We start from the raw sequence: 14101 nt of genomic DNA, 5'->3' as shown, positions 1-14101 counted from the left end.
GGTCTCACATACGTATACTTCATTCACTCCTCAGCCCCATCCAACCAAGTACCAGCCCTCTTCCTTCCCCTTCACAACTATTTCTCCAAGAACTGTCCATACCAACCCTCTTTACATCCCCTCTTTTGTATTTACTTTTAAGCCCGCTTCACCACCTCCACCGTGCCTCTAAAATCTCAACCAAGCTACTAAATCCAATGGACACTTTCGCTGCCTTCATCCTGAGCTCCCAGCAACAACATCTGGCCTCAATGGCAGGCCCCTTCTTTCTTCCCCTGCACTATGCGTGCTTAACCTCTTCGTATGGGCCTTCTCTCCCCCCTTCTGGTCATTCCTCTGCAGTCCCCTCCACACACTGTTCATCCTCTGTCCTAATACTCTTTCCTTCTTACTCGACATGCTCTCCGAGCATCTACAAGCCAATGATTCCTAAATATTGCTTGTGTATTTCTCCTGAGGGCCAAAGCTTTATGTCCAGCTCTACTGGGCAAGTCTACCATTCACCCCAGCTGAGCACCTAGTATTTCCTTGACTGTCCCTCACCCAACACATGCCGTCATCCTACTCATCACTGAGGCCTATCCGTTCTACCTCGTAAGTCTTTCTCAGTTCTCCCCACTTATCTCCGTTCCTACTTTGCCAGTTCGGGCCACCATGCTGCTGGTTCAGATCACTCACACTTCTCAACTGGCCGCTCTCCTCTCAGATGCACGCTCAGCCGGCCCATTCATGCTCTATTTCACAGCCAGAAGGATCTTTCTAAAGGAAAATCTCCCTTGCGTGGCTCCTCAAAGACCTCTAAAATCTTTAACTTGTTGAAAAAGCCCTTCGCAATCTGCCTCCTGCTTTTCTCTCCAGATGGATACGTCACCAGAGCCCCTCTTGGAACTCTGTGCTTTAGCCATGCTCAACTATTTTCAGTTCCTGGATACATCTCTGGACTCCAAGCCTCAGCACACTCTGTTCCTTCTGACTAGAACATTCGTCTGAGAGTGAGCTCTACTTACCTTTCTGGACTCATGTAGCTTAAGACATCACCTCTTTAAGCAAACCTTCTCTGAACACCCCACCCCCTCCCCCAGTAGCTGTTCTCATAGTTCCCCATTCTCCCACTATCACATGAATAAATACATGACTTTGAAACTGTCTCTTCACTTTTCCTCAGGCTGCCCATAAAGCTTGGTAACAGAGGCAAAATCATTTTATTTTTTTTAAGATTGTAGATTTCTTGATGATCTTATATACATTCACCTACGCGTCCACCTTATGCACAGCCTGCAAATCCCTCATTAGACTAAGTTACATTGGGGTAGAGACTGTGCCTGTCTGTTTCATGGCCATGCCATCAACGTATGTGGGTACTCAATATTATACTATAATTCACTTTGTTGATAGCAGATAGTTCTATAAACTTTCTGATGAAAAGACAGAGATTTATGACACTTCAGGATTTTCCCACTGATGTACAATATTTAGCAAAAGCAGAAACACAATCCTGTCATCTTTCTTCTACCACAACATCTATCTGAACGTTAGCATTCAACCTAAAGAACAACATACATATGTGAACTTTGGTTTATATAAGGCAATCTAATACTACTACTGCCAATACTAAATACACTGCAATAGGAGGACACCATTTGAGATTCATAAAGATAATTCTGGATGCCAATGCCATTAGTTGGAAAATAAAAATTATCAATATTTTAGCAATTCAATATCGGTAGCCGAGGAATGATTCTAAACAATATAAAATAGTCTAGGTGAATATTAGGCCAAAGATACTTTTAAAAAATGAATTCTACGTTACAAATGGACTTGTGACAGCTATTTTTTTCTCTCTCTCCAAATGAAAATACCCCTGACCAGCCCTGGCCAGTGTGGCTCAGTTGGTTGAAGCATAGACCTGTGCACTTAAGAGTCATGGGTTCAATCCCTGATGGGGGCGCACATGGGAGGCAACCGATCAATGTTTCTCACATCAGTGTTTCTTTCTCTTTCTCTAAAATCAAAAAAACATATCCTCAGGTGAGGATTAAAAAAAGAAAAGGAGAGAAAACAGAAAATATCCCCGAACCACTTTTTTTGTTTTTTTAAAGCAAAGAGTAACTCTCAAGTATTTCCAGAACTGGTAAATACTCACAGCAAAGAGCCTTCTGCAGTCTTCGGAGTTTCATGGCAGTCCTATAAGCTGAGAACCTGACGTTATTCAGGTCAGCTGGAGAAAACAAGGAGGGAAACAAAGATCATTTGTTATTTCATCAGAAAGCACAGACAGAAAGTCACAATGATTTGCTGGCAACTGCAACAATGACAAAAATAGGCTAGGAAAAAAATCTCTTGCATATGCCCCAAGTTTGGGGAGGTAACATTCTGTAAATATGGGGAAATGAATAAAAACATCTTTTTTTTCTTTGATATTCAGGATGCCTAAGTTCTATGAAGGACTATAGTGGCATAGTCTGCAGGGTGTTCAGATATTTTTTTCCCCAGACTGTAATCTTGGTTTGATCGTAGTGAATCTTTTCCACACAGGATTAAAGAGAACAAGGAATATATTATTGAAACAGCTATTAGAACTTAGCAAAAATCAGGTGGCAATATTACTTTTTTTAATTTATTATAAAAGTTAAATATGCTCACTGTGGAAAACTTAGAAATTAAAGGAAAATATAAAATCAAGTAAACAAATCATCCATAATCCCATTACCCAAAGATATGCACTGTTAACACTGAGTATTTCTTACCCAACATATATGTGTGTGCGCACACACATGCGTGAAAGAGATGTATTTTAAAAGATAATTTCGACTAAAATAAACATTTAGTTTATATTCTGACGTGCAATCATTCTAGTATTCAGCACAGATGAACAATTCACCAATTTCTGCTACGTAGTTTCTACAGTCACCTGTCTATCAAGCTCCAACTCACCTAGCAGAAAGCTATATTTAGATGATACCCTTACTCAAGTCTATGCAAGCCTTGATACACCCTGGGCGATGTTTCTTTTCTAGAGTTTCTGTGTATTTATGTTTCAGGAACCCAGCTCCAAAAAGCTCCTTCAAAACAAGAACCCTGTCTCTTACTTCTGTCATATTTTAATATCTGACTGCTCTCTGAAAGAGCAAGTCTAATACAGCTGGGGGACTGATTAACACACTGAATAAATGAATAAAAGAAAGAAAAAAACATACTGGCAAGCATGACTAACTGCCATAATCAAGTGGCACCCACAAAACCGATTCTAATTGGGGGTTAAGAAAGGGAAATAATTTAACCCATATCCAAGTCAATTGGGTCAACATCATTAGCTTTATGGCCTTTGCAGAAACCAAATATAAAAACCTGAGTTGGAATTAGGGGGAAGAAAAAAAATGACTGTAATTTACTTTAAAATATTCAGCATAAAAATAAAAAAAGACAATACTAAATGTTGGCAAGGATGTGGAGCAACTGGAATTCTCATACACCGCTGGTGCAAATGAAAAATAGTACGACTTTGGAAAACCAGCTCAGCAACTTCTTATGAAATTAAACATACATGTATCTTATAACCCAAATATTCTACTCCTAGATGTTTTACTCAAAAGAAATAAAAACATGTCCACAAAAGATGTGTACGTGAATGCCCATAATAGCCCCAAACTGGAAACATGACAATATAAGAATGAATCAACAAATTGTGGTATAGTCATAGAATGGATACTACTCAGCAATGAAAAGGAACTAACTACTAATAATGCAACAGTATAAAATGATCTGAAAAACACTCTGGGTAAAAGCAGCCAAACACAAAGAATAAATACTGTTTGATTCTATGTATATGAAATTCTAGAACAGGCAAATCTCACCTATAGTGATAGAAGGCAGATAGATGGTAGCCTGCGGTGGGGTGTGGGTGGGTAACTGACCTCAAGGAACACAGGGGCATTTTTTAAGTGTTTGAAATGTTACATATCTTGACTGGTGTGGAGGTTACATGAGTGTATCCATTTGTCAAAACTCAAACTGTACACTTAGAGAATGGGTGCATTTGATTGTGTTTATATTATGCTTTAAAAAAGTAGATTTTAAAAGTTAAAAAAAGAAACCTCACATGGACAATACAATATGATGCATGTGTGTGTGTGTTTAAGCTACACTGCAGAGGCGGTCAGTTGTCTTAATCAAGAATGCACACTCCAGGGGTGGTTGGCTAGCAATTAATCAAAAAGCCTCACTCCAGAGGCAGCCACTGTAAGTGCTTCAGCTATATTTAGCTTCTATTACACCAGCGGTTTCATTAATTATTCTAATTAATGCTAGATGGACTTGCATTGGTGATATTAGTGGTTTGCAAAATAGGAGGACTATCTAAAAAGGTCTAGAAACATCCCCCACGCTTATATTAATAGGTGTGAGAAGAATCTAGCAGGTTCCCCGCCTTTAGAAATGGTGCCCTAGGTTGACTCCAAAATGTCCAGCCATGGTTCATTGGATTTTTGGTCGCCTGAATTCAATTAAATGGTTGGCAGAATCCTGCTGTTATAGCAGTGGTTCTCCAACTTGAGTGGTATATCAGAATCGCAGAGAAGACTACTGGAAATGCAGATTCCCAGGCCCTACCCCCAGGTTTTCTGATTTCTTAGGCCTGGAGAGGGCCTGAGAATCTGCATCTCTAACTTCCAGGTGATGCTGCTGCTGCTGTCCGGGGACCACACTTTGAGAACCACTGTGTTAAGAGGGCTGTGGTTAGAGGTGTGGATTATGAGGCAGAAAGGCAGAGCTGTGACTTCACTGTGATTTTGGCACAGGTTTTAAGATGGTTTTGTGCCCTGTAGCTAATAAATGTCCACATGTGACAGAGTTTGTTCTGAGACTTGTTTTCACTACAAACTGGTAGCCAAGATGGATCAGAGGATAGCCCTTACCTATACCTAACCATGGGTGGCTACCAACACCTACCAAACAGAACCCTGTAACCTTGTGTGTCCTTGTAACCCAAAGTGTGATTGGAGGACCAACAGCACCAGTATCTCTTTGGAGCTAGTTAGAAATGCAGACTCTCAGGCCCTACCCAGATCTATAAATCAGAATTAACATTTTAATAAGGTCCCCAGGTGATTCATATGGACCTTCTAGTGCAGGCGAGTCTTTAATTGTACATTTTAATAAAGTTTCTTGTTCCATGTTAAAGTTCAAGTATAACCTCTGTATAGATCTGTGTTGTCTGTTGTTTTTGTATCTTTCTACATTCCATTTTGTGGGCCTTTAGAAGATTATTTAATGACTATTACAGTCACTTAGATAAAAAACACACTTCTGGAATATATTTGTGCGTCTCTTATTTATGATAAACACCAAAAAAAAAAAAATTATTCAATAAATGAAGTGTCTAAAACTATCTTGAAAGGCTACAGATTCCTTCTCCCTGAAGTGAATTAACTTTTCCCTGGACCTTGTTCTCTGGTGAGTAGAACTTGATTTACCTGGGTCCCTCTGACTGTCCTTCATTCCCTCCCCTCCAAGAGTCCTGGTTTTTCCTTTGTCTCTTTTCCACAGTCATTATTGCTTATCTTTTTGGGTGGTCTCAACCAATTCATGGTATGAGTTGTCTTGTGGAACTAATCCATGAGAAACTAATTCCTGTCCTTCCCTCCAGACTGGGGTTAGCACCATTCACTAGTATGATCAGACGTTCCCTGTGCTTGCTAGTGCAGAGCTCCTTCCCACACAGTCATAAATGAGCCCCTTCGGCTCTTTATAAAATAAGCAACATAGAGACACAGAAATGCACTTCTAATCAAGTACAGATCACTTTTCCCTTAACATAAGCCTAAAGCAGTTTCCAAGAACTAGGCCTCCAACTCCAAATTCCCTTTCATTCATTTCCTTATACAAAAGTGTGGAGCGTGAGCTATGTGCCAATCGAACATTCTGGCAGAAGAAACTGCCTTTGCAATGGCCTCTTAACTCATCGGTCTAGTTTCCTCCTAATATCTCTCTTCTGACCCCAATTCTTTCCCCCTTTCCGATCTTCCTGGTTCTATTCGGAATTCAGAACAAATGGTCCAAATGAGGTCACAGAGGCTCCGTCCAAGCCTCACAGTTCATATCAAGGACTGGCAAATTCCAGGTGCCAGGGATCCAAATGGGAGAGGCAAGGATGATCAGCTTCTTTCAGGGTGTGGCCCACAGTGGAACACTATCTGAGACAAGCATCTGGAACATTCCTGCTCTAGCAGTGCTCTCGGCGTCCCTAAAGCAGTTCAAACTTTCTTCCCTTTCAAAGCCTTCTCACTGTGGCCCATTGTGCCTCGAGTTAATCTTCCCTGACACCCTTTTCCAGCATACCCCCAGCCCACCGCAGAGAATAAGCCTTCTGCCACGAGTTTCCTATGCACCAGAGTCCAACTGGTTCTCAAACAGTGATTCGGGAAAACCAGAAACAAGTAGCCAGAAAAATGCCTAGTTTTCATCAGACTGCAGCAGGAGCCATACGAATTTATATCCAGAAACCATCAGTGAATCGCAATGGAGTTCTGGCGCCCTGAAAGTCCTACTCAAGAGAGTGAACCATCTGTGTTGTTTGAGTCTGCACGCGTTGCTAGGAATCTGCAGCACCACTCCCTCTGCCTTACAGCTGGAAGAGATAAGTCTCTGCCCTGTGAAAAAGTGTGTAGGATGCACACAGAAACCTCAAGATGTGGTACAGCTGCGGACAATGTGACACTGTCCTGGGCTGAGGCCGGTGCTGACCTTGTAGCTGAAGTATGCACGCAGAATAAAGCTAAAGCCCCCCCCCCCAGCCCCCGTGGGAGGCAGGCCTCCACTTTGCCTGGGAGCTGCCTTTCCAGGACTCCGATCCAAGTTGTAATGAGCTCACTAGCTCTCACAACCGGAACTTGAGGAGTGAGACTCTCCAAGAAACGAGTTACACAATGTTTCCATGGCAGCTGATAGAAAGCACACTTTAGAGAGATAAAAATGCTGAACTATACATTCCTCTTAATGACTTGAATTATTTTACCCAGGGCTGGTTCTGGCCTAAAAATAGAGAAATCTAGAAACTTAGAGAACAAGGGCAAATCTCAGGCCAGCTACCCTTTCAAGTTGAATCACCAGCTGGCTACTGCAGGGATGGTCCATTTGACTTTTATTTTGAGGCACAAAACAAGTCATAGGAGTTTCCCCCCTTTATTTAGCCTACGAATTTCTCTTGACTTTGGTAGATATTTCTGTTTTACAATTTTTACTTTCGTTCTGTGGAAGGGAGTGGGGGAAGGTGTTAAATCACCAGAAAAGAGAAATGGCCCGATCAAGTTCAAGTCACAAATCTACACATGTTGGATATGTTCATAGTGAAAAACACCTCAGCATTTTAAAGTCATGGGAGCCGGGCCGCCATGGCTCAGTGGTTGAGCATCGACCTAGCATCCTGGAGATTGCGGTTCAATTCCTGGTCAGGGCACAGGCCCGGGTTGCGGGCTCGATCCCCAGCAGGGGGACGTGCGGGAGGCAACCGATCAATGACTCTCATCATTGATGTTTCTCTTTCTCTACCCCTTTCCCTTCCTCTCTTTGAAATCCATAAAGACATATTTAAAAAAAAATAATAGGGGGAAATTTGCAAAATACTATAGAAATAAGACATTAAACCACTTCATTTCAATGTTACAGCTGGTTTTTGCCTTTTAATCATACTTTAAAAATCTTACTATCTATGACTGACCTGAGGTCTAGAATTCCAAACAAAGAATATTTCAGCCCAGCTTTCCAATGGCTAGTGGAGACTTTTTGGAAAGGCCCAAAGTTTCACTATGTTTATACATCAGGTAGAAAGAATGACAATGACCTCATAAACCTAATGAGTGGAAAAAGCTATATGGCTAAAGATGATTCCAACAGATACATGAGTGGAGTGGTCTTTGTTTTTTCCTACCAACTCCACTGCACGGAAGAAATGTCATCTAAATCACTCAGGTGACTATGAGTGAAAAATACAATTTAGAGGAAGTATGACATTTTTTGCTATAGTTCCAACTTCAGCACTTGGCATATTAATGTGAATTAAACTACTACTGCATGTCTATTTTAAGAATTTTCCAAATTTGCCAAATAAGCCAAAACACGGCAGTCTCTTCCCACACCCTTTCTATTACAGGAAGGTGGTAGACTTTGAAATATAATAATACATCTCTAATTCCCCAGCCTCACTTCCTATAGTATTCAAATGGATTCTTGACATGGCAAGTATTTTTCTTACCAGCTCAAACTCACTAGAGTAGAAAAGAACCATGGATCTTAATGAGGCTTGAGAGAAACTGAGTAATTTAAAGCAGGCTTCAGAAGTTTTAGAGCACAATGTAGAATTATTGGGAACTCTTCAAGAACTCCTTAAGAACAGGGAAGATTTCTGGAACATATCTTTAAAGAATTAGCCAGAGAAGAGGTACATTAACATATACTTGGGCTGTAATTTTTTAGATATATTTGAGGCCTTTTAAAATCTAAACTCATTAAAATCTCATCATCAACATAGTTTTAGTTAAATGGGGGGAAAAATAAACCTCCTCAGAGATAAATAAGAATTACACATTCATACTTGCATGAGCTGCAGAAAGCAGAGTCTGTGAATTTATAATTACTATCAAGTTATGTTTGCAGATGTGAAAGGATATTGTTTATTTGACACCAGTGACTAGAATCCTTCTAAAAAATGAAAAAGAGAAGAAATAAAGTATCCATCGTGGTACAAACGTGAAAGACTTAGTTGTGGAAGAGAGAAACAGGCTATAAACCAAAAATAAAAAATTGAGAAGTTCAACTGTGAAATAAAAGCACAAAATCCCAACTGTAGGTTGTTCGAGGCCTTTCTGGCTCCCTCCTCTTGCTTGGCCTTCCTCAGCAGAATCTCACTACTTTTTAGTAACACTGTTATCTGAAAGAGTTGAAATTCAAATTGGTTTTGCTGGTTGTTAACTGTTCTGGTAAAAGGTTTGTGGAGAAAGCAGCTTCTGTAACAAATGGTCTATGTCAAGTTCTTTTTTGGAGGGGGAGGGGAGGACTGTGTATTTTGAATACCATTTCTGGGGCCCCAAATCTTCCCCAGATAAGGGGGAGCTGACTCATATCAACACTGCTATGTCATGTTACTTTGACTTATGCTTCAAATCAGAAAGGATTTGGCTCCAATTCTCAAAAACCTGCCTACCAAAAACTATATATAACACTAATGATTAAAAATGACTAGGCAAAACTGGTTTATAGCATTTTAAAAGGCATTCATCTGATAACGTTGTAATTAACTAGTTATTAATAACAGGAAAGGAGCAAATGGAAGGCCAGACATTACAGGCATGTTCCCTGTAAAACACTGGGGGAAGGGGACTGAACAAAGGGGAGACAGACGCATGCCCAGTAAAGTTGGGGGTACTCGCAAAGTTGCTTTCTGTCAGTCGCACCTAGGAACAAAGGCCATTGGCAGGAATGGGTGTGGTCACTACAAGCCAGGGAAGGTTTGGGATACTTAACCCCCGAAACAAAGGAGCTCACTCTCTTGTGCTCTTGGTTCCTCTCAGCTCATGGCTCACACTTGGCTTCCTAGCATTTGCCCACATGGCCTGTGGCCATGTGGCCCCCCAAACACAATGGACTAATGGACTGCAACTAGACTGATGCTGAACTGGACCTGTCTCCAACATGGAAAGGAAACTCTGGACACTGGCTTTGCTTCTGGCTTAACTAAAACCCCAGCTACACTTCTTCTATGACTGACTAAAGGAAATGGGACTTTGGAAACTCAGGGACTCAATTCCACACAAATATAAACCACTCATCCTCCTGTGCAAGTCTCAGAAAATTCTCTTTCTCACGATATTGTAAGAAGTCCACCCCCAGCAGCACTCAGTGGGGAGGAGGACCCCCCCACACTTCATCCCGCATCACATCTACCCATAATCCTTCCACGTACCCTTTCAATACCTACTGAGAGTGCACACATAGGGAAACATAGGCCAGGCAGGCAGGCTTCTCCTGAGAAAGTGAAGTTTAAGCGAAGGCCTGAAGGGTGATGGGAATTAGCCAGGGAAGAGTGGGAAGAGCACAGTGGGATAAAAGGTCAGCATGTGCAAAAAGAGGCGCTTAAGCAGAGAGGAGTGTGGGCCATTAAGAACCCTAAGAAGGCTGACACTGCTGAAATCACAGAGAACAAGGCGTAAGAAGGGCTGGAGATGAGGCCTGACAGGTAGACAGGGGACAGGCCCACTGCTGGGCTGCGCATGTCACGTGAAGGACTTAGGTCTTGGGACTTCCAGTTAAACATGGCAGATGGAAGACTCGTTTCTCTCTCCTTATTCCTGACACTGTACTAGGATGACGGCAAAAGAATAAAAAATAACATCTACCTTCCCCAAAAAGGGACAAAGCCGGAGAGGAGATGGGAACAGATAGAGCTCCAGCATCTTGAAAGCTCGGAAGATGACCCGCTGGTAACTGATTTAGGGAACCAGAGAAATCCCAAGCCTAAATTGATGTGAGAGAAAGGGGGAGAAACTGGGAAGAAGAGAGTCTAACAAGAAGTATGCCAATTTATACAACCAACAAGTCACAGAAAGTAGAGGCTCCGGGTTCCCTTGAAGGCTGTAATGTGGCTGAACATACAAGGATTGGCTGCAAGTCTTTAAGGCCCTAAACACCTCCAGCACCCCGCACAGCCAAGCCCCCTACCCATATCTCCTGCTTCATCCTGACAGAAGCCTAGAGGTTTAATTTCAGGAGAAGCTGATCCAGACATAGGGGCCTCAGGAGCAACTAAGGCGAGGAGTGTTAGATAAGGCACTGAAAACAGGGATAAGTACTGGAAGCCTGTATTGCAAAATCCTTATCTTCATTTCCTACTCCCAAACTCCTTATGTAGTCTGCCTTTTTTCCTTCTATCAACTCGTTGCAAAAGCTCTTCCACCTAAGCACATCCTTATTTGCCGTCCTTGTCATGATCAGAAGGAACTTCAATTAGCAAGGTCACTAAATTGGTCCTCAAACTCTGACCAGCCTTCCTTATCTTCTTCAAGCTCCAATTATAACCACACCAAATCAAGCCAATGCTTCTTTCCTTCTGGTCTCCTTCTGGAACAAGACACAGTCAAGTCACACAGTCCACTCTTGCGACTGGGATAAACAATACGATTCCCTTTCTTTGACTCAGAACTGTCATCGATGCTAAAAAGGGCGAGTGCCCGGCCGGTGTGGTTCAGTGGTTGAGCATAGACCTGGGATCCAGGAGATCACGTTCGATTCCCGGTCAGGGCACAGGCCCGGGGTTGCAGGCTCAATCCCCAGCAGGGGGCGTGCAGGAGGCAGCTGATCAATGGCTCTCTCATCATTGATGTTTCTATCTCTCCCTCTCCCTCCTTCTCACTGAAATCAATAAAAAGATATAATTAAAAAAAAAAAAAAAAAAAAAAAGGCCACTCAACACTGGCAGAACCAGCAGAACTACATGAACTTACAAACTTAGCCCAGTCCCCTTCAACTCTATTGTACCCTTCACTAATTACCCAATTTTCCCGGCCCCCTCTCTTCAGAAGTGAAAACACATTCCACATCCTCTAGTGCAGAGGTAGTTTAGTTTTTACTCCTTATAATAAAGGTGAGACACTGAACATGAGCAAATGTGACTTAAGTTTTATACCAACAAGTCACAGAAAGTAGAGGCTCCGGGTTCCCTTGAAGGCTGTAATGTGGCTGAACATTACATATAACTGAAATCACAAATCAGCTTTAAAAATTTGTGCCCTAACATTTTTGTTGGATTGGAAAAGCACACTTCCTTTGTAATATGGTTGACACTACCTATTTCAAACCCATCGCCCCTTCTCACAGGTGGGGGCATTTGTGGAAAACCTACTTTAATGATGAAAACAAAACAGCAGTAAATTTCCTCATTTCCTTTAATGCCAGCCTCGCCTCTGTCGGTTTCCAGTTGTAAAATGGCTCAACAAGATTTTCCTAAATTCCAGCATTCCAACCCTAGCCTCACCTTCTCAGTTTACTTGCTTCTCCACCCTTATCTTCCAAGATTTCAACATACGATCTTTCACCTCCTAAAACTCTGATCTCTTTCCATTATTTCTCCGATAACCCTAGAGCAGAGGTCACAAACTGGCTGAATTTAGCCTGTACACTGGTTTTTTGTTTTTGTTTGTTGGATTGGTTTTGGCTCACATGATGGTGTTTAAAATTGATGAATGATTTGCCAATAGTTAAAAATCTGGAGATTTCCCATTGTCTTGCTTTTCTCAAATGACAATAGGAAAAGCCGAGGCCCCTTTAGCTCTAACAGAAGCTTTTCAAGTTGTCCCAGTTCCCACCCTTCCACCTTCAGTCATTTAAATGACCAGTTTGGCCCCAGGAGGCATTTCTTTTTAGATTCTGGCCTCAGCCTGACCACTTCCCTACTCTTCCCCAAACTTGACATTTACCCTTCAGTTTCACTCCCTTTCTGGTCCTGGTCAAAGCTCTTACTGTGGAGTTCTCCAGTAACTAGCTATTATCTGGCTTTCACTCAAATTACTCTATGGAAACAGTTCTAACTGGGTTTTCCAAAAACTTTCCAGCTATTAATTCTTTGGACTCCACCTTTTACTAATGCAATCAAACTAAATAATTGTGCCACCAAAAATAGTCTTAATACACCTACTTTTCCAGTACAAGACTGGATGGGAAGACAGAACCAAAACCCCTGATCAGTTTACTGACTACATTTCATTAAGTAACAATACTTGTACATTTTAAAAATCAATTAATATTTATCTAAGCACCTATTATGGGCCTAACCGTGTACTAAGGTCAGGGTTGTTAAAGATCCAGGCTTCAAAAAATGGGGAAAACAAAAAGATAAAATATTCAGGCACACAAAATCAGTACACATGCCCTGGGTGTGACGTGTCAAGCAATATACACATACACAACTCTGGTTACATTATGTTGACATAAGAAACGTGCAAACCTGTAGGGAATTTTTGTGAGTTTATTTGAACCAAACTGAAGACACTTGCCGGGGCCCAAAATCTGAATGGATTGAGAAAATGCTCCAGAAAAGGGCAGTTTTGCACCTTATTTTATAGATTATAATCAAAGGCGATGTAAGGGGGTTAGATGAAATTCACTGGTGGTAGATTAGGGAGGCGGGAGACAGCAAAGTGGGAAAGTCTGAGACACTGGATACACAGTAAGACAGAGAGACAAATACTTTGACATCGGTGGGTACAGGGTAGTTCACTACGAACATTTCCAGCACACAGAGATGGCATTCTGGAAACAGGGTAACAATGCGGGGTTCTGTGGCTCGTGCTCTGGTGTGGTGGGTGTACCCTGAGAGGTCCAGAAAAGGGGGATTGCTCTGACATTCCAAGGGTATGTTATCTTAGATGCAAAAAGTCAACCGACAGGCTCACTTAAGGTAAAGGTTGACCAAGGGAGCACCAGGCCTAGGACGTGACTGCCGCCATGGCCCGCTTTTAGTTAGGATTTTTTACTTTGAGACCATCCTGTGTGGTTACTTAGGGTCTGAGTTTGCAAGGCCCACCATGCAGGCCTCCCCTGAGACTGTCAGCTATAACATGTGGCCCCTTTTCATCCACAGGGAGCACCCTTACATACCCAAACATAATGCACATTGACAGTCATGTGTTTTTGCATATCAAACACAAAAGTAGCTTCCAACACAAAGTAAACAGTATTCCAATGCACAGTTTTAAGGTTAACGAACTGAAAATTTTCCATGTCAGCCAAGGTTTAAAGGTTAATTTAAATACTCAATAAAAAGCCCGGCAGGGCATGGCTCAGCGGTTGAGCATCAACCTAGGATCCAGGAGATCGAGGTTTGATTCCCGGTCAGGGCACAGGCCCGGGTTGCGGGCTGGATCCCCAGCAGGGGGCGTGCGGGAGGCAGCCGGTCAATGACTCTCATCATTGACATTTTTCTCTCTCTCTCCCTCTCCCTCTCTCTTCCTCCCTCTTCCATCAATAAAGATATATTTAAAATAAAATTAAAAATACTCAATAAGCAATAAAAATAAAATCTATAGCAATACTGATACAAAGGAATGACATGACT

General features: G+C 42.0%; 1 protein-coding gene across 2 annotated transcripts in view; it reads right to left on the bottom strand.

Moving 5' to 3' along the window:
* Window positions 1-14101, bottom strand: part of DMD (dystrophin) — a 1831916-nt gene that overhangs the window by 91684 nt on the left and 1726131 nt on the right. For both annotated transcript variants that reach the window (XM_087813416.1, XM_087813415.1), the window contains one exon: window positions 2144-2218. In XM_087813416.1, the coding sequence (XP_087669542.1) occupies window positions 2144-2218 (75 nt within the window). The remainder of the gene's footprint in view (window positions 1-2143; window positions 2219-14101) is intronic.

This window comes from Miniopterus natalensis, chromosome X, assembly GCF_054644295.1.
Source record: "Miniopterus natalensis isolate mMinNat1 chromosome X, mMinNat1.hap1, whole genome shotgun sequence".
In the NCBI taxonomy this organism is placed as follows: Eukaryota; Metazoa; Chordata; class Mammalia; order Chiroptera; family Miniopteridae; genus Miniopterus; species Miniopterus natalensis.
Note: the sequence above shows the minus strand (reverse complement) of the source record. Positions and strands in the feature narration are given on the sequence as shown.